Raw genomic sequence first — 22,054 nt, 5'->3', positions numbered from 1 at the left:
TAATAGGTAGCAAATACAATTGCTGGATTGTGGGCAGCATAGGTTAATGCAGTTGATTCCAGCCAGGGGGTCATGTTAAGCTTACATGTAGTAGATTGGGTGCGCATTCACACAACTGTTGACTGGCTTTACCAGACAGAACAATATGACGGGAGAGGGACTTCTAGTATTATCATTATTTATGCTTCTAGGAGTCCATGCCTCCCAGAGACTCTCTGTCCCATACCATTACAGTAACTACGAGTATAGTGTTAGGAACCCCTCTCACGGCATAAGGTGCAGGACTAAAAATCTGGCCAACACATGGACCATGGTCGTGCGAATGTGCCCTTCTGGATTCTTTGATCGGAACAAAATCAGATTGCATAAAAATCCACACAAGGTCATCACATAATTATTAGAGATGAGCAAATATACTCGATTGAATCCCTCGGCCACATAGCTCCCAGCGGCAGGGAAGGTGCAAGGGGCAGTAAAAATTCGAAGCTCCGGAAGTGTTTTTGCACCGGGAGCTATGCGGCCGAGGTATTCGATCGAGTATATTTGCTCATTTCTAATAATTATACATTTCCAGGCTTGATGAACATTTTCCATTCATTACCAAGGTACGTGGTGTAGATAGGAGAGAGGGGTCCCGGTAGCTAAGTAATGAGTAAGTAGGAGTAATGGGGGCTCAAAGGCTAAAATGGGCCCCCATTATGGTGCTGGGCTTTGTTATCCAGGACAAAAAGATCTGATAGTCTCTTTCCCCATGCAATTTCCATTGTCCTTCAGTCCATTTCCCAACCTCTTGCTTTCTAAGCATGATGTTTTATTGTGAAGATTCTTGCCACCCTCTTGCAAAGTGAATGGGGTCAACAGATTCCCCTTGTTTCAAGGGCTCATAAGAAGCCTTATAGTCTCTCTCTATGGTATAAATGTCCTGGACTAAAGACAGGAATAAATCATTTCCCATAACATTTTAATATATGTATTTTATTATTGTACTCTAGAATGAGGATTCAGATTCCAGGCATAATAAGTTGTATCAGTCATCTGACAGCAACTATCTGTAATGCCTAGATATTCAGGTCTGTTATTGAGGGTTTGCATGGCTATAGCCAAATAAAGTGTAACCCACAAATAATCTGATGCTAACTTGCAGTATTTTTGCAGTTGAAACTAACCTGAAAAGACTTAGTAAAATTTAACCTGTGAGATGCAATAAAGGTAACTGCTTTATTCTAAAACTTGGTTCTCACTACCGTTAATGTCTGTTGCTCTCGTTCATGATAGGATGAGAGCAATGGATAGTAAGTGACTGATGCAGACAGAATACCCTCCATCTGGTGTCCATGTGCTTTCATCTGTCATGTTTTTTACTTTACAAATAGGAGAAAAAGCAGTGCATGCAGGACTATATGAAAAGAAAGATAGAGAAAACTTGCATAATGTTTTTTTTTTTTTACATTAGAGTCGATAGGACATGATGCAGATGGAGGCAACTCCATCTCCATCTATTACTCTACTACCATTACTGGTAAAAATCCCACATTATGCAGTAAAGGCTTCTGGGAAAGTCGGCATGATGTTCAGGGTGCTTCCTATAGAGGGCAGCATAACAGAGGCACTGTCTCCCTATATACATCTTGGGAGATAGATTTGCATATTCCTCCCATTTCCATTGCTTTGTGAACTCCCCCTTATCCAGGCAAATACCCACCTTTCCTATGGATAGGTCATGGGTATAAATACCTGTAAAAGCCCTAGTTTTCCTAGTTCTCAGATATGGTTGAGCGATTGGGATCAGAAAAGATTGGATTCCGATTGGCGATTGAGTAAATTTTACGATCGCGATTGGAATTCTGATCCCGATTTTTTCCAGCGGGATCGAGGTCAGAGGTTATCTCAAGATCGGCTCAACCCTATTCATGTATATATCGTTAATAGGGTTGAGTGATCGGGATCAGGAAAGATCGGAGCAAATTTCACGATCATGATCGGGATCGGCTGGAAATGATTGGAAATCAGATTTTAAAATCGATCCTGAAATCTCAAGATCGGCTCAACCCTGTTCTCAGAGCTTTGTGCTGCTACTGCTTTGACTCCTGGTTCCTAGTAGGTTACCATACCTTATAAAGCTATCTAGAGGTTTAGTACCCCAGTTCTTGGCATATTACCTACTGCTTGGTTCCATGCTGTTTTCAGGACCCTCTAAGTAATACATTTGTAAATGAATCAACACCTTGAAGTTTTTTAATATTTATTCAACTAAAATGTACAAATAAGAGGAGCATTAATAGCAGAAATTCTTAATATCGGATTGCTTTCTAATGCCATTACTATTCACTTTTGCAATGGGTAAGAGTATTACGTCTTATAAAACTCACTGCTTTGTCTTTCTGTTTCCTCCTAACACTCTACGGTTACTGGACTCCCATTTTTATGACTAAGCTAATCTGTTTGAGAAATAATATTCTCTCCATACACATTTATGCGACTAGGGATATAAAGACCACACAAACGTCTTTATTATGGCATTTGCAGAAAGTCACTATAGACTTATTTCAATTGTTCGTTTTTTCTTAATAAAAACACTGGACTCACAATACACTATGGCAACAAATAATCCACTTAATGATTCATTTTCTCAGGAGGGATGAGCATAATGATTTCACTCTTCTGTTATTTACCCAGCAGCGTTTCAAGGGCTATTCCATGATAATCTTCTCACAGCCTTTTCAAAGACTCCAGTGCAATGAATACATTCTGATTGTACTCGCCTCCTGAATAGGACAACTTACATATTTCATACATTGCAAAAATCATAAATGTCATTGCTAAGTTATTAAAAGTAGGAAATTTTAGGGATCATTTGATATAAACTTTTGCAAGTTATTTAACATATGCAAGTAATAGCAATAGGTTTATTATTTATCGAGTTGTCTGGGTTACTACTATGAAATGACTAAGTAAAGTATGGTGTAAATCTTAATACAGGTGCATAGGGGAGTCTCTCCGAATAATACAGAGCAGATATTCTAGGTTCCACACCCATTCTGTAACAAGATACTGTACTCAAGCCTCAGCAGCTCCTAATGTCTACTTGTAACAGCCGGGCCAATTTACTGTTTGTTCACTGCTAACACCAGATGTCATGTGCAGTAACTGAATGGCTGAGTGTCATTTAATAGGAGCGAACGCTTACCTAGTCTCCTCCTATCATAGACAAAGACCATATATTTTACAGTTTATATGCATTGTGATGTTGCTGATATGTTTCAATAGATGTGTTGTTTCACAAGGTAGCAAGTTATAAGGCAAAACCATAGACGCCACAGTCAAATGTTACAAATATAGGGCTTGTATGTCATTAGCAAAAAAAAGTCACTACTCCTGTTTTGCATTGCAACTTATTCCTTTCCAACTTAATGCAGCTAAATTGCAAAACCAGCCATAGGCCAAATGGTACTCTTCTTAGAAATAAAGTGGACCTTTTTCTTTTCTATTTTTTGACAAGATTAAAAAGTGTTTTCTAGAATTTTTAGAAATGTACTAAAAAAATAAGGATTATAAGAAATAAACATTACACGCACCTCTTCAGTACCTGTTTCCCCAGTCTCTTTGATTCCCTGTGGTCTTTGTAACTTCTTGCAGTTATTTCATGCTATACATTATTCATGAGACTCCTGAGACCAGTGATTGACTTTAGTGGTTAAAGAGTTGTCCAGGGAGTTTCATTTTTTATTTCCTTCCCCTGGGGATATTTTAAGCCGGGCCTAGAGGTTCTAGGCTAGTTCCAACCCCAGGTCACTTGGTCTCCTTTATCCTCTCCAGTGATCACCACTAGTTCCCTGTTTTATAATGGCTGGTTTATTAAAGTTTGCCATTCCCCATAGCACAGGTAACAGGAGTGGACATTGGAGGCGGAATGACCCAGGGATTGGGTGATGGTTCTGAGTCGAAAGCCCAAGGTCCAGCTTGAAAAAATCCCCGGAAGTAGTAAGTGAAATTAAAGAGGACCTTTCATGAGTTGGGGCACAGGTGGTTTTATATATATATATATATATATATATATATATATATATATATATATATATATACCTCTGGAAAGCCGACAGTGTGCTGAATTTAGCGCACTGTCAGCTTTCACGATCTGTGCTCTGGGTGAAGAGCTATCGGTGCCGGTACCGTAGCTCTTCACAGTCAGAAGGGCGTTCCTGACAGTCAGTCAGGAACATCCTTCTTCACAGCAGCGCCGCGCTGTACTGTGTGAGCGGGGAGGAACACCCCCTCCCCTCCTGATAGTACTCATCCATAGACGAGTACTGGGGGAGGTGTTTCTCCCTGCTCTCACAGTACAGGGCTATAGGCACTGCTGTGAAGAAGGATGTTCCTGACTGACTGTCAGGAACGCCCTTCTGACTGTGAAGAGCTATGGTACCGGCACCGATAGCTCTTCACCCGGGGCACAGCCCACTGTCTGTCCTGCTTTCCAGCAGTATATATATATATATATATATATATATATATATATATATATATATATATATATAAAACCACCTGTGCCACAACTCATGAAAGGTCTTCTTTAAACCCCCTGGAAAAACCCTTTAAGTAAATAGTGTATGGTATGTGATCACTGCAGGATGTAACCAAAGACCATTGTGGAAAACCAGAGTGGTGGAGTGGTAGTGAAGTGAAAAGTATGAGCATAGGATTTTTTATTATTATTTTGCACATTCTAATCTTGTCTAACTCCTTTAACAAAAGATCCCATGTCTATGAGCACATCATATAAATTCCCTCCAGCAATAGTGCAATAAAATCTTCCACAGTTGTCTGGAGTTAACCATTTACTATTGTTTGAGAAAATAAGACGATATAAGAAAGGTTTTGCATAGTATGAATAATATTCCTGGGGAAAACTCAATTCCTCAATATGTGCTCTTACTATACACAAGATTGTTACATGAGATATACCAACAAAGGAAGAATAATGAGCTTTGAATGAAAAAAATATAGCTTACTTGTAATAACAGAACTTATTTGAGGTCAAACTTCCATATACAAATCTTAGATACTTGGAATTTATCTAAGTGGGCATCTCAGAGGTTTTACCTGCCATCTTCTGCCAGATCATGAATAGGAAAATATGCTTTATGTTGTACGGTTAACTATAGACCAAAAAGATTGTGCATTATAGCAGGAAACCAGTTATGTCTCCAAGTCCAACTCTTATTTGTGTCAGTGAAACAGAGCAAATCTGAGTCTAGGCTCTCATCCACACTGTATGATTTGTTCTGGTTATGGGAGAATAAAAGGTAATCTTCAACATGCTGATCACATCAGATTGCATTTGGCCGGCTATGTGAAGACTCGCTGTACATGGACTAAACCTCAAGGGTTCTATTTCTCTTTGCGGAGTAAGGATTCTTATAAGCAAGGCAGTGCTCCTGAGATACACAGACCAGTTCTCGTCAGGAAGGAGTAAACTTTCTCTAGTGTCACCTATTGGAGGTAGCTACTCTAATAGTCAATGGTGATTCTTTTAAAGTCTTCCCCAAAAGGAAAGTAGATCTTTAGAGCTTTAGGGGTTCTTGCTAGTTGTCAGTAAAGAACAGAGAGAACATGGTACTGGTTGGCTAGATAAGAGGGCTTTGATATATGGTAGGTATTGTTAATAATTGAAACAAAACTAACATGGTGCTTATGGTGGTTTTCTCATTTTGACATAGGGTTCAAATAACTATAATGATATTAGTGAGAATCTGCACCCATGTGCACTTGCTTAAAGAAATTATGTAGATCCTATCTTATGCTCACTAAGCACCCCATTGGAACTGACTACCTTTTGTGTTTTATGGTCAGCCCCTCTCCCAAGAAGAACCATCCCTTTTCCAATAAGCTCTGCCCCTATTTCACAGGGAGTACAAGTAATACAAGTCAGAAGGGGTTTGTCTAGTGAAAAAATTCTTTAATTGTAGAAAAACTATTTACTGTCCACTAATAAGTTAGATTTTCTTGACATGAGTACCTGCTTACTAATATCTCTTTTGAGGTTAGAGCTACACATCAGCTTTGTTTGTACTTCCCATCTAATGTTAGTGAATGGAGTCACATTGCCCTGAACCCTGAAGTTGCCGCAACTATGACTTCAAGTCGAACATTGGTTGACTTTTTTTTTTTGCGACCCTTGGGTTTGCCATGTGACCCCATTCACCAGCATAACCGAAAGAATTGTCGGGCAACCCATCAATCTTTGGTACCCCGTCACACCCAAAATTGCTAGGTAGCCCGAGCCTAAGGGTTGAATATTTAATAATCTAGACTTTATTATACAATCTTATTGTACTGTTTTTTACCTGTCAGGTATATAATCCTTAAATAGAAGGTGTTGTGGTGTAATCATGTTGAAATAAATCATATCAGCCAGGTCTATTTAGGTGGAAATCGTTAACCTGACTTTTTGGAAATAGATTTTAAGAAATGGATCATTATAACCGACCTCACTGTAGGGTTCTAATAAGGGAGGGCTAAACTATCACTTTCTGTTCATGGTAAATAGATTAGAGCATGCTTAATTCAGCATGTACTCTGCTCATCCATACTAAGGAGACGCTGCATGAAATCTCCTAGAACAATGATAGCAAGAAAGAGTTACCCAATACATATGCCTCCAGAAAATCATAGCTATCTGAAATCTGCAGCTCAGAAATTCAGCTCCATTACCCATGGAAAAAATATAACAATTTTTCCATCCCTTTAATTGCAATAGAGGGCAATTGGGCATGTCTTATATCCTGCTGATCTCATAATTCTCCTTCGAATCTCAAGAAAGTCCCCCCCAAAATGACATGCTTCTATGTAGTAAAATCCCTCACGTAACATTATTGCAGATACTGTACAGCGCATCCCTTGTTTTTGTGGGATTTAACTCTAATGTGAAAAGCAGTTTATTCACAGCTCAGTAGACACTACAACCTCCAGGATCTTGGATTCTCCTACCTTGGCAGACAGACCCAATGGTTTGTTGGACAGGATCTCTGCTGCTGCTTCCCTGCAGCGGGTGGAAAGGTTGAGGATGGCAGCAGCTGCTGCTATGTGGGTGTCTTCACTACACTGACCATAGCTGTAAGAGCTGGCATGGCAGGGACTCTGTGTGTGGGCGCTAGGCAGTCGGTTGGAAGATTTCACTGGACTTGTAAATTGTTTTGCTGTGAAAGAGAGATGTGATTACATGCATGCAACATATGATTTTCTTCATGGCAGAATAATTGAAAATTTGAACATAAATGTGAATTTTGCGCTATATTTATATATGGAACATAAAAATTGGTCTTTTGTTTCTGTGTGGTTATACTTATAGGTCCAGACATCAACAGTGGTACATTAAAAAAAAACCATCCAATAAATCAATACCATATACATACAGGTACATCAACAGCTTGGGATATTATTTTAATGTGAGAGCTTTTATTGCATAGTTGACTTTGTGTTAAAGGGGTTGTCCAAACACTTAGACTTATCAACCATCCACATGATGGGTGCTAGGCAAGCACACTGCCTCTCCATTCAAAGTCTATCAAACTGCCAATGATAGTGGAGTATAGTGCACTGGTATCTCCAACAGTAGTGGGCATGCTCGATCATAGGTAAATGTAAATGGGGGACATGGGACCCTTAATCTCACAACCAGTCAGGGTCATAGAAGTTTCAACTTAGGATATCCCTTTTAATTATTGTGCAGATAAAACAGCAACCTCAAAAAAATGGTCTAGTCCTAGGTCAACAATCCCTTTATCTAGTTTTGGATTGGGGAGACTAGGCTGCAGCCAGTACTGAGTACCCAATGCTGTGGAGGAGATGGTGCAGGAAAACAACAAGCACTATGTATGTGTCAGACGTTGGGCAATTGGCACATGTTCAAGATCATAGTGAAGGAGCCGTAACACGTGTCAAGTAGGCAGGTCCATCAATGTCTATGGGTACAAAGATGGATGGGGATAAGCAGCGCTGGGTAGCAATTTGGACTAAAGAGGTGGTCATGAGGCAGGGGCAAAGCAATATCATTTAAAGTTATTTTTCTAGAATATATCTAGAACTGAAAGGCACTTTTTGCAATACAATTGTACGCTTCCTTTCCTAAAACACCATGCTTGTGCTTTTGTACTCATTTTTATGCTGAGAGATTTCCTTTAAGATCTAAATCATTCAAGATTTTGCCATAACCAGAGTATCTAAAAACAGAACATATAGTATATAAAGCTGTAAGCAGACATATAAAAAGCTAAAACCAGAGGTATAAAGCAGATATAAACATATGACCAGGCACACTATATATATATATGTACCCACTGGGTGCATTACACATACAGTCCTATGAAAAAGTTTGGGCACCCCTATTAATCTTAATCATTTTTAGTTCTAAATATTTTGGTGTTTGCAACAGCCATTTCAGTTTGATATATCTAATAACTGATGGACACAGTAATATTTCAGGATTGAAATGAGGTTTATTGTACTAACAGAAAATGCGCAATATGCATTAAACCAAAATTTGACCGGTGCAAAAATATGGGCACCTCAACAGAAAAGTGACATTAATATTTAGTACATCCTCCTTTTGCAAAGATAACAGCCTCTAGTCGCTTCCTGTAGCTTTTAATCAGTTCCTGGATCCTGGATGAAGGTATTTTGGACCATTTCTTTCTACAAAACAATTCAAGTTCAGTTAAGTTTGATGGTCGCCGAGCATGGACAGCCCGCTCTCAAATGATCTGAAAACAAAGATTGTTCAACATAGTTGTTCAGGGGAAGGATACAAAACGTTGTCTCAGAGATTTAACCTGTCAGTTTCCACTGTGAGGAACATAGTAAGGAAATGGAAGACCACAGGGACAGTTCTTGTTAAGCCCAGAAGTGGCAGGCCAAGAAAAATATCAGAAAGGCAGAGAAGAAGAATGGTGAGAACAGCCAAGGACAATCCACAGACCACCTCCAAAGAGCTGCAGCATCATCTTGCTGCAGATGGTGTCACTGTGCATCAGTCAGCAATACAGCGCACTTTGCACAAGGAGAAGCTGTATGGGAGAGTGATGAGAAAGAAGCCGTTTCTGCACGTACGCCACAAATAGAGTTGCCTGAGGTATGCAAAAGCACATTTGGAGAAGCCAACTTCATTTTGGAAACAAAGATTGAGTTGTTTGGTTATAAAAAAAGGCGTTATGCATGGCGTCCAAAAAGAAACAGCATTCCAAGAAAAACACTTGCTACCCATTGTAAAATGTGGTGGAGGTTCCATCATGCTTCGGGGCTGTGTGGCCAATGCCGGCACCGGGAATCTTGTTAAAGTTGAGGGTCACATGGATTCCACTCAGTATCAGCAGATTCTTGAGAATAATGTTCAAGAATCAGTGACGAAGTTGAAGTTACGCCGGGGATGGATATTTCAGCAAGACAATGATCCAAAACCCCGCTCCAAATCAACTCAGGCATTCATGCAGAGGAACAAGTACAATGTTCTGGAATGGCCATCCCAGTCCCCAGACCTGAATATCATTGAACATCTGTGGGATGATTTGAAGCGGGCTGTCCATGCTCGGCGACCATCTAACTTAACTGAACTTGAATTGTTTGTCCAAAATACCTTTATCCAGGAACTGATTAAAAGCTACAGGAAGCGACTAGAGGCTGTTATCTTTGCAAAAGGAGGATCTACTAAATATTAATGTCACTTTTCTGTTGAGGTGCCCATACTTTTGCACCGGTCAAATTTTGGTTTAATGCATATTGCACATTTTCTGTTAGTACAATAAACCTCATTTCAATCCTGAAATATTACTGTGTCCGTCAGTTATTAGATATATCAAACTGAAATGGCTGTTGCAAATACCAAAATATTTAGAACTAAAAATGATTAAGATTAATAGGGGTGCCCAAACTTTTTCATAGGACTGTATATAATGGTATAGATAATCTTATGCAGTGACATACTGTTCATTGGCAATAGCATCCCATTAAAAAATACCTGTTGTGTAATATACGTTTTTAATGGATTCTTCAGCATATAATAGCCTGGTCTACTGTAATATTCAGTTCAGTTTTCTTTAAACAATGATGACATATAGTGCGCCCCTTTGGCATGTGCTATGTGAAAGAGGGGCTATCAGTACAATGTATGCATTGTTAGCTTTCTCACGTGTGGGATATGCAATAGTTCTCAAATATTATGTGAACAGAGTCTTACTGAGGGACCTCCTGCCCCCACCACCCTTACACTAAGAGTCTATCACACTATGCCATGTAAAACTGCATCAAACCTCTAGCTTTTGTCAATGTGCTTTCCATTTTTTTAACAGCTCGCTGACTTTTCCTTTTCTATGGCTCAATATACATGAACATATTTTTTGTGGGTGTGAGGGAGAGCGGCCATGAGCTCAGAAGCAAAACGCAAGACTGATCCTATTCCTGTCCGTTTTGCGGTCCGGGCACATTCATTGAAGGGAGAACACGGACAGCACATGGATGCCATGTGCCTTTCGTTCCATTTTCTATAGTGATGGAGGCTATCTCAGTAGGTACATGAGTGGTGGGGTAGGTATCAGTGGAGGGTGAGGGCCATTAGTAAATATATCACTGGATGAGGCCCTTAGTCTTTTATGGGTGATCTCTAATATTGTGACAACCCTTAATAAGTAAATGGGTGGGCTGCTTGAAGCTCCCTTTTGCTAAAAATGCATTACCATCTTCTGATTTTCCAGTCCTCCTTGGGCCAGTCCAATGCTGCCTCTTTTATACATAACGTTTGTGAATGACTTTTCATGATAAGATGCCATATATCTGTCCATGTGTATTAGGGCTATATCTGATCATTATATGACTTATATTCGTCATTTCCAGCAATTTCCCCCCACAGGCATTATCTTTAATTCTCAATTGTCTTTGATGTGGGAAATAATAATATCTGGTACTATATCTCTGATGCACTGGACATGGACACAACTGAACACTCTGCTCCCTAACTCTCCCACACTCACTCAGAAGTAGCAGCAGCACTACATAGGACATTATATAGAAGTGCTGAACAGTATTGATGTGAATAAAGCAGTTTGGATGAAATATAAAACGTTCAGCTCCAGCACCCTGTTTCCCTGTATCTTTGCTTCTCTCTCCTTTCTCCCTCCTTCTCTCTCCACAGGTTCCTGTGGACACAAGTAATATGACACCTCTGTGAGCTGTCAGTCCATCTCTGGAAAGCAAGACAGACTTAGGATCGAGGAGATATAAAAAAGTGGAGAAAATAGCACTTTCTCTGATAAGATATATTACAAGTAGGGTTGAGCGATCGGGATCGGAAAAGATCGGATTCTGATCGACGATCGAGCAAATTTCATGATCGAGATCGGGATCGAGATCGGCTGGAAAATGATCGGAAATCGGATTTTAAAATCGATCTTGAAATCTCAAGATCGGCTCAACCCTAATTACAAGGTTTGTTATATTCACCTGTGCTGATTTATTGATTTATGCAAAGTCTTGCATTTAAAGTTCTGGCATTTCAAAAATAAAGAGACTCTTGAGAAAAAACATAGACATTAAATCAATGCAGTTGTAGTTGTACCTACCTTCTCCATTACTTGTCTCCTGGCTGTGAACAACTGTAGCAATAGTATGTTTCCCAAAGACTTGGGCATCAAAGCTGGCATAGTCGAATGGAACTTTCCCAAATCTATCATGCTCTTTAATGATTGTTGCTCGTGTTGTGGTAACTGGTGCACTTCTATAACTGAATTGGGTAACTTCAAGATGTTTGACACATGTTGCTCTGAAGACAAAAAATCAACAAAATTCAAGATTAATACGTATTAGAATAATACCCAAGATTCTATCCCACACCTTATAGTTTCAAAGAAATAGGATACCTGTGAATAGGCTCAAGGCTTGACCCACTACTACAAGAATATTGTTTGTCTTGTGTTTTTGAAAGCTTCTCAGCTGCAGCAATTGGACAACCTGAAAGACTTTAGTCAAAAAGAGCAAAATCATAAAAAGATAATGGATAGCACGTCTAATACAGTCTATTATATTTAACACAACCATCCTATGCCATCATAAGGGATGGATTAACTTAACCATTAGACTGCCTCATTTAACCACCCATATTATTGCGGCAACACCAGGTCTTTCTGCAGTTCTATTGAACCAAACTGAGTTCACCATAGGATTTATAGCGAACTAAGTTTAGTTCAGTAGAAAAGGAGGAGATGTGTATGTTTGTACCGCAATGCAGAAGTTTAAAGGGAGTCTGGAAGCAGATCCCAGCGTATCAACTCAGCCCCGGAGATAGATAAGTTAGGATCACCTGAATTAAATGGTATTTTTCCATTGTGAATCGATGCCTCTATTGCCAAGATATCCATGTTTTGTTTTTTTTTTTCAAGTAGATTGTGAGCCCCATATACAGATCACAATGCACTTTTTTTTTCTTATCAGTATGTCTTTGTAGAATGGGAGGAAATCCATGCAAACACGGGGAGAACATAAAAACTCCTTGCAGATGTTGTTCCTGGCGGGATTGGTACTCAGGACTCCAGCGCTGCAAGGCTGCATTGCTAACCACTGAGCCACCGTGTTGCCCCATCCATGCTTTTCTCAATGTGCAGATGAGTTCTTTGGAACAAGGAGGGCATTCACACTTACCTCTTCAGTTGATGGTAAATAGAGATGAGCGAGTACTGTTCGGATCAGCCGATCTGAACAGCACGCTCGCATAGAAATTAATGGATGTAGCCGGCACGCGGGGGGTTAAGCGGCCGGCCGACGTCAAAGCGGAAGTACCAGGTGCATCCATTCATTTCTATGGAGCGTGCTGTTCGGATCGGCCGATCCGAACAGTACTCGCTCATCTCTAATGGTAAATCCTTCTTTGTTCCAGAGTTCATTTGCAAACTGGCAAAAACAGTGATATCTCTGCATTGGTTGTAGTGATCCACAAGAGTAAGATGCTCTTTGATTCAGGTGACCCTAACCCATCTATCTACAAGACTGTCTTGGTATGATGGCTTCTGGTGACATACTCCCTTTACATGTGGGCACATTATGTTGGTCTTAACTCAGTCTCTTTATATCAAACATATTTTTATATGGACATATACAATCCCTTACAGTCCTGCAATGATGGTGCCATGTATATATATACCATCAGGACCACTGCCACCAATCACTGGCCTCAGCAGTTACTTGCTAAGACCTGTGACTGACTTCAATGGTCACATAATGGATGTACATGATGTCATCTCAGTAAGAATAGTGGGGACCAGAGCAGTGGAGGAGCATATCATTGGTCCTAGAGTAGTAGGACACTTTATGGGTGATAGTTTATTTCTTTCATAACGTTATATGGCATCCACCATGTAGCCTATTTAAAAAAAAATCTCTGACAACACATTTACAATAATACCACATTTTATATTTTATTATAAACTTCTCAGTTACCATTGAAAACAACAGAATTTGACAATTTTCCTTAATGCTTACTGTAGTTATCTCGAATCTATGCCCTTTATAAGTCAAACTTCGGGAAGCTTCTAACGTATCATTGTCTTACAATTAATAATCATTTCTAATATTTTTTAGGCTACTGTTGAGGGTGATTTACAGCACTTACAGTATGATCGCCCTAGAACCATTCAAAGTAATGTATGGGTTTATGATAGCTTGAAGAATATTACGCTATTTGACCTTAAAAGTTGGTGCCATGAGATAGCTAGTCCTACATATGTGTACATGATTGTTAGCTTTCTCACTTGCCTAATTCACACGTTTATTGTTTCTATCATCTATATGTTGGAGTGTCTCCAAGATTATAAATGACTCAATGGAGTCACAATTTAAAACCTGTTCTCTTTGTATCATCTGGTTTTGAAATACATAACCCTTTCACGGTGTTAAATCACTATTTTAATTTAAATAAATCTGTGGCTTCAGTAAATTCAAAAATGCTTCCCAGCAAGCCGGCCATCTGCTCAATCCTGATTTGTTACAAAATGGTTCCTTTGTAGCCGGCAGCCTATTGCTTTATCCAAACAGTCATTTGTCCTGTCAATCATAGTTCAATCATTCAACAATTGTAAATCCACCAGTTGCCCAGCGTACCTTCTGTGTGTGTTGCGATTACTGTTAACATGCCCTCTTCCAGTACATCCTGGTGTTGGACACTTCAGCACGTTTTCATGCATGGCCAAAACTAATTCAATAAAAATAAAGTTTGATTTAGAAACTTTTTTTATATGAATTATAGGTCAGCAAAATAATCACATAAGGAATGAATAGTTTAGTTAAAGGGGCTCTATCATTGGGAAAAGTCATTTTTAGCTAAGCACATATGCAAAGGCTATTCCACACCTACCTTTTGTATGTAAATCGCCTCAGTAGTTTTTGAATAAGTCGTTTTTTATGCATATTCTAATTAGCCTTCTCCATACACCTGGACGTGTCTCTGTGCACCCTCTGCTATTCTCTATGTGTATGAGAGCAGAGAGATGAATCATCATCATCAGCCTTTCTGCTCTCATACACATAGAGTATAGCAGAGGGTGCACAGAGACACGTCCGGGTGCTCGGAGAAGGCTAATTAGCATATGAATAAAAACAGACTTATTCAGAAACTACTGAGGCGATTTGCATACAAAAGGTAGGTGTGGAATAGCCTTTCTAAAGGCTATGCAAGTATGTGCTTAGCTAAAAATGACCTTTCCCAATGATAGAGCTCCTTTAAGGACTGTCGCTATACAAGAACAAGATCCTAATTTAACCCCATACCTCCCAACTTTCCAAGAATGGAAACATTTGTTTTACGTTAGGCCAAACCTCTAATGTTTTCCAATACCTGTCTATGAATGTCCAATTTCTCCCTGTCCAGTTTGTGACCCATAACTCACTTTAATGGTATCCTATTAGTGCCCCCACGCAGTAATAGGATCCCTTTGTGCCCCAGACACTTTCATGACACAAAAACATAGAAATGATGACTCTTTAGTGCCTTCTCACACTAGTAATGCCCCCTTAGTGCTCCCACATGTAGTAAGGATGCCACCATAAGACCACCCAACAAAGTAAGGCCCCTTTAGGGTGACTCTTTTGCGCCCCCAAACAGTGAGAATGTCCTTCTAGTGTCCTTCTCACAGTAGTGATGTTTCCACACAATAAGGATACCTCTTCCTAACAGTGATGTCCTTCTCACAGTAGTGATGCCCGTTAGTGTCTCCCTACATAATAAGGAAATCCCCTTAATTCTATTTCTTACAATAGTGATGAATCTATAATGCCCCTCATTAGTGACTTAGTGACTCTCACAATAATAATGCCCTATCAGTGTCCCTTACACAGTGAGGGTGTCCCTTAATTCCACCGCACAGTAATGATGCACTCTTTGAGCCCCATTTAGAGTACTTAGAGTCCCCCTTAATCCCACATAGTAAAGATGAGATATTTACAATTATGAGCCATCTTTTGATTCTGTATAAAATTGTAATAGATTTGTGTGATAAAAGTGTCACCCTGGCCTAGATTTGACAAATAAATATGCAGTTTATTGACTTCATGCATTAACAATGACGATGACTGCCAGATTGTGTTCAACAATAACATAATGGTTTGGTTGAGCTTAGTAAAGCAATATAAATGGATATATTACTATGAGCATATTGTTCAACAGTGTAATAAATAGAAATTGTACTACAGAATTCCGTTATCCATTGAATCTGCCTTCCACAAATCTAATACATTCATGTTTGTTGAGTATTGATTTATGTTATACCTTAATTGGGCTTACTAGATAGGAAAATCTAGTTATGACAGATCTGAATCAATAGTAAATGGGAACGGCATCATTTTGTTCTGTATTCAATAGCCCATTAAGGTCAATGTTACCACCTTATCCTTCATGCTATAGTTTCATCTCAAACTCATTACAAACAGTTAATCACAAGTTATATTGGCAGTAAACTTGTTGTCACTGACTTTCTAAAGGCACTCGAACTTTATGAGGACACCCCGACAGACTGCGATGATGTGGATAGAGTCCTGTAACGTGACCTGTGCCATCACAGCCTGGTATAGGGCATTTGGTCTCACGTTTCTCAAGACGTGAAGAATCTGTAAGGAAAAAGAGAAAATATTTTTGAGGTCTTTTTAAACATTTCTGCACTTCTTATCCTTTACATGGAAAGATTTCAGATGCTTAGAAGATGGATTTAACTTTATAGGCATATAAGAATTTTTTTTATCCTTATTCATGGTTCATGAATTATCATCAGTGCCTTATTCAACACATTCTCAATTTGTTTATACAGCGTATCGTGTTGAAATATAAGTGGATACTTTTATCAAAATGAGCCATTAGTTTTACAAAGAAAAATTTATTACAGAAAATTTAAAGGGATTGTTTGCAGTGTGGGGCTGAGGTTCCTTGGGCCCACCACATAACATGATTGTAGGGCACACCCTTCAACCACTCCATGGAAGTAGGCGATAGCACCCTTCAAACGTGGGTATCTTCTACTGTACCATTATTGAGGGGAGAGCATGGACTCTCTAAAGGATCCTCAGGTACTCTGGTGGACCAGTCTGTATTCATTAAAAATAGCATGACTACTTAAAAAATGGTAATGGTAAATGTTATAAAATAAAAAACAGTATTCACTTTTTCAGTCCCGACATAATCCAGAATAGATATCCAGGCACATGACTTCAGCAGCCATACAGCAGCCCGAGCAGTTACATAACATACAATACTTCTGGCATCTCCATTCTTATGATCAGAGCCACGATGCCAGTGACATTTGACCACTGAGCCCACCTGGCAGCTGCTGAACAAAGGTGGCAAGGATCGCTGGAGCATCTGAATATTGTGTGGGCTGCTGGACTGGCAAGGGTTTGTAGGGTTTTTTAATGCTATTTTTTTTTAAGTCTGAAAATCCCCACGGTGAATTTCATGGTGGGATTGTTAAAGGATCTGATCTTATCTTATCTTACCTTACCATTTTTGTTTCTTATCTTATCCTATCGTATCCTATCTTATCTTAAAACCCTTCTATATATGAGTCCTGTTTTGTTTTATTAAATGTACCTTAGTTATAATTGAAAATATGATGAGACATGTAATAACCACCTCTTGGGTTATTTTAGCCACTTAAGTTAATTTTAAGATGTATTTTATGAAATATTATCTTTGCTATGTAATAAAATTGTAGTAATTTTCCTGTGAGCTATCATCCTCTGTACTATATGATATGATCCTGTTTGCATGTGTCAATTAGATAACATCACTTCCCATAGTCCAGTCTCCTAAGACCTGCTCTGATGACAGATCGTATAGGACATGCACTTATGCAGAAGTAGTTGTAGACAATGCTTTACAGTCTTAGGATAAGTCTGCAGAACATGTGGCTGAAATAAGAGGTAGGAAGCAAATCAGTAGGAAAAAGGTGAGAATCTGTATATAAATGGAGTTTTCACAGGTTATAGGGCTATCAATAGAGTCTGTCAAAGCTGTTGCCCAAATTAAACTGTCCTTACTGTGGCAAGTGCTCAGTCTTCCTCCACACTCTCTGCACCTCCCCTTTGTCTTGATAGACAGCCCCTTTACTTTCTAGCATCATTTTGCGCTTGCAATACTTTTCATTTGAGTGACTCGTGTGGACACCATGCGGAAAACACACAGACCCTATTACAGTCTATGGGGTCTGTGTGGTTTCTCTGCTAACCATTTCTTAATGCATTTGGTATTCCGTTCGGGCGGTCCCCAAGTGGACTCCCTGAATGGAGATGCAGATATGAACTAAGCCTAAACCTGGGCACAGGTTGTAAATTACTACTTAACTCCAAAATGATTTCAATATTTCCTATACTAATTTAAAGAGAAGCTTACTCCAAAATATAAAAACATCTACAAGTAATGCTATTTCTTACTTTTGCTGGTATATATTTGCCTCCCAACTCCATCTATTACTTTACTTTGTCTTCTATCTCTTGATAGATGCTCCATCAAAAACATGTCGAGTTCCTTGTAGGTGCTATGAAACATGTGACCTTGCTCTGCCTGTAAAGTTATTGCTTGTTCCAGCAGGCTCAAATTCCCTTTTGTTTTATCCAAATCCACCGACTCCTCTGTAATAATTGAGAGACATTTATCATCTTCCTCACTTTCAGGAATCTGGTGTTGATTTGTTTCATCATGTTCTGATATTCCCACCAATGAGTCCCTTTCCAATGCTTTTTCTTCACTAGTATCTATTTCACCTTTCTGCTTTATTACATTACTGAACCTGTCACATAGATGGTCCTTTGAGTTGGCTTCATCTGAGTAACTGGAAGAACTGTCCCATCCATTTTCAGGTATTGCAGGGCTACCATTAGTATCATCAGAAGAAAATCTTGGTGAGTCTTTTTGCTTGGAGGACTGGATACAATATGTTTCTCCATGATCTCTAATGGGCTTTACAGATTGTATTACACTCCCGGTAGGGCTGTCTATCACTGTATGAAAAACACTGTCTTTGTCTGACCTTCGCATTACTGATGGGTCAGTGATATCTTCTTCATAGCTACACTTCTCCTCTGTTGCTTGTGCTGTCATGCCAGATGATTGAACAATTATTGCACCTATGAAAGAACATAAACTTTGTTAAAATATAACTAAAGAGTGCCCATTGTATAGTATACCTTGTACTTGGATTAAGGGATTTCTAACTTTTTTCAAAAAAATTCCAGTGGGAACTCTCATAAAAAAGAAAAAAGTGACATCTTTAAAAGTTCTCTCTGTCCCAGCGTGGCCGTTCTGACCCCTTGGGGCTTCTGTTCCCCATCAGCCCATAAGTGATGGTATAATGTTCACAATTCACATACTATTGGAGCAGCCATGTTGAATGTGAATTATCACTTCCAGTATGACAGGGACCAAAAGTCCCAAGGACCAAACCCGCACCGTGGCTATGGATGGACCTTTACAAGGTAAGTCATCTTATTTTTCTTTTGCTTTTATAGGCTTGGAATTTCAACCCTGTTTAGTGGACTGTGCCGAATAAAGAAGTAGAATCACCAATCCATAGTAATGTCAGAAGAAGCTGGTGGTGGTCTCACTTCTAGAGAAGCGAAACAAGACCAAATGTTTGGCGTGGGCTAGTACATACCAAAAGTTACAGATGAATCTATTTTATATTTATGGCAGTAACAAAACATTTATGAGGACAGTTAGTGAGTGAGAAAACCAAAGATTCAGTAACTTCAGAAGATTGGAATATTCTCAAATAATGCCAGACTAACATAGATCATCAGACCGCATCATCTGTACGGCATATGGTCATAAAAGAAATGGAGACTATACCAGATACTAAGAGCTCATTCACATGCTGTGCTGCATGTCCAGCTCTCTGGTCTCTTTTCCCTGTGGCGCAGTACAAAATACTGGTGGGAAACTAATAACAGTACAGATCCCATATAGCCTTGTGTAGTCACATATATGCTGGGTGACATCAGTTGTGATTGACATGACTGTGACCTGGACAGAGAAATGCTGAATGCTACATACGTGGCCATGGTCTTTGTGTCGTAGGTCGGGCAATACTCCTAACCTATAAGTTTGATGGACGGCTTTAAAGGGATTCTATCATTAAAATTTTATTTTTTCTGCCTACCACATTGCAATAGCCTTAAGAAAGGCTATCCACACCGCCGTTCAGTAGAAATCCCTGTTTTAGTATGCAAATTAGTTCTCTCACAGCACTGGGAGCGTCCCCAATGCTGCAAGAGAACTCTCCAGTGCCGCCTCCATCTTCGTCTGGAACGGCTTCATCGTGTCTTCTACCAGCACTGGGTTCAGCTTTGCCTGAGGCCCGAGGCCTAGAATTTTGAACCCAGCCCTGGAAGAAGACGCAAAGAGAGGCCGTTCCAGATGAAGATGGCGGCAGCACTGGAGAGTTCTCGCGCAGCATTGGAGACACCCCCAGTGCTGTTTGAGTGCTGGGAACCACCCCCAGTACTGCGAGAGAACTCATTTGCATACTGACGGAAAATGGGATTTCTACCGAATGGTGGCCTGGAGAAAACATCTAAAGGTAGGAGAAGAATAGCCTTTCTTAAGGCTATTCCGATGTGGTAGGGAGAAAAAATAAAATTTTAATGATAGAATCCCTTTAATGTGGTGTAAACTGTATTTTATGGCTTTAATGTCATGTAAACTGGATGTGAATGCCCCTAAGGCTACATTCACAAGAATACTGTAAACAATATCAGTGAAAAATAGTCTAAATGGTTTGTTTTTTCATGGCCATTTGGTATTCACCTGGGATATGTTTTCAGTCCATTGAGGGGTCAGTGATAAAAGGCAAAGATAGGACATGTTCTACTTTTTCATGGTTTGTTATAATGGACTGTCAAAAACAGACATGTGAATAGATGTCATGGTCCAGATTTACTGTTACGGTTACAACTAGACACTGGTGTAAACTTGGCACATCTTTGGAGCAGTGTGACACATCTTAGGAACACATTGGTGCATTTCGTATGGCTTAAAAAATTTGACTTGTGAGACATGTGGGCGTAAGTTCTCAGAAAAAGGAGGTGTGGGTTAAATGCACCACAATGTGACAAAATTGTGTTTCTGAGTCAAAATTAACCAAAACAGGTGCTATAAATTTAGAGAAGACAGTCTACGGATATGCCAGATTTATCATCCAGCATAAGCCACTGTGATAAATCTGGTGTATTTTCGGACTGCCAAAGTTTGCTCTATCTATTTGTAAATCCAGGCCTTTAATAAGGACCTTTCATGTCCTTGGGCACATGTAGTTTTATATATTGCTAGAAAGCCGACTGTGCATTGAATTCAGTGCACTGTTGGCTTTCCTGTTATGTGCCCTAGGGGAAGAGATATCGGTGCAATCACCAATACCTTTTTACCGTCAAAAGATTGTTGCTGACAGTATAGCTGGGAACGCCCTTAGTGGCAATACTGTCGGTAGCGCTATACTGTCAGAAGGGGAATTTCTTACCGCCCAGCCATGACACTACCTGTGAAGAAAGCCCCCCCTTCTGACAGTACTCATCCATAGACTAGTACTGGGGGGAGGGCATTGCTCACAGCTTAGCATCATGGCTGAGCGGTAAGGAATGTCCCCTCTGACAGTACAGAGCTATGGACAAGTATGGTCACGAGGGGCGTTCTTCATAGCCCAGTTAGACTGTCAGGAACGCCCTTCTGAAGGTGAAGAGCTTTCAGTAATTGCACCAATATCTCTTCCCCCAGGGCACATAACGGGAAAGCCGACACTGCACTGAATTCAGCGCACTGTCGGCTTTCTAGCGGTATATAAAACCGCATGTACCCAAGGACATGAAAAGTCCTCTTTAAATCAAAGTATACTGAAAAGTGCTATGAATACGACCTAAGAAATTCCTAAATATTTCTAGTTCTACTCTACTAGTTCTACTTTTCTCTCTTTATGGATACGTTGTAAAGTAAACTAATGTCGCTTTACAGGAGACCAGGTAGTTTTGGACTCATTGATGTATGTTTGTACCAGCTATGTTTCTATGTAATCTTGAAAGCTGAATGAGCAGTTCACCTTTACATGCTCTAAAGTATCACCCCCACTGGCCACATTATATGCCACCAATAGACATGCCGCATTCACCTACTACATAGAGTCTTCCCCTGTGGCTTAATTTGATTTGGAACCAAAGACTTTGTTTAGGTGATATGTGAAATCTACACAATACAATGGCCAACCTGAATTCCATTTCAGTAAATCTAACCCTGTGAAACAGACCGGTCTTTAAAGTGGCTTTCACGGCTGGGGAGGAAAACAGCACTACATTAATGACACCAAATCCCATTGCTTACTGCAGAGTCTTTCATGCAGCAATGTCATTTCCTAAACCTTTGTTTTCATTACATTTCTGTTAAAGTTCTACAGCCAGGAAACTTTAATAAATATCCCTATTTGTGTTAATTATCATGTTTCTGTCAAAATGACAATATGAACTAGAAAAATTGAGAAAAGCAGCAGGTTGT

General features: G+C 39.6%; 1 protein-coding gene across 8 annotated transcripts in view; it reads right to left on the bottom strand.

The window, feature by feature from the left end:
• ST18 (ST18 C2H2C-type zinc finger transcription factor) overlaps positions 1 to 22,054 on the bottom strand; it is a 188,767-nt gene that overhangs the window by 66,012 nt on the left and 100,701 nt on the right. For all 8 annotated transcript variants that reach the window (XR_012715443.1, XM_075270504.1, XM_075270506.1 and 5 more), the window contains 6 exons: positions 17,953 to 18,645; positions 16,003 to 16,137; positions 14,137 to 14,227; positions 11,904 to 12,002; positions 11,607 to 11,806; positions 6,988 to 7,196 (listed from right to left, as the gene is read on the bottom strand). Coding sequence is in view for 7 of the 8 variants with exons in the window: in XM_075270504.1 (XP_075126605.1) it covers positions 6,988 to 7,196; positions 11,607 to 11,806; positions 11,904 to 12,002; positions 14,137 to 14,227; positions 16,003 to 16,137; positions 17,953 to 18,645 (1,427 nt within the window). In the remaining variant the exon portion in view is untranslated. The remainder of the gene's footprint in view (positions 1 to 6,987; positions 7,197 to 11,606; positions 11,807 to 11,903; positions 12,003 to 14,136; positions 14,228 to 16,002; positions 16,138 to 17,952; positions 18,646 to 22,054) is intronic.

The sequence above is a fragment of the Leptodactylus fuscus genome, chromosome 4 (assembly GCF_031893055.1).
Source record: "Leptodactylus fuscus isolate aLepFus1 chromosome 4, aLepFus1.hap2, whole genome shotgun sequence".
NCBI classification, from domain to species: domain Eukaryota; kingdom Metazoa; phylum Chordata; class Amphibia; order Anura; family Leptodactylidae; genus Leptodactylus; species Leptodactylus fuscus.
This window is presented reverse-complemented; position numbering and strand designations above follow the sequence as displayed.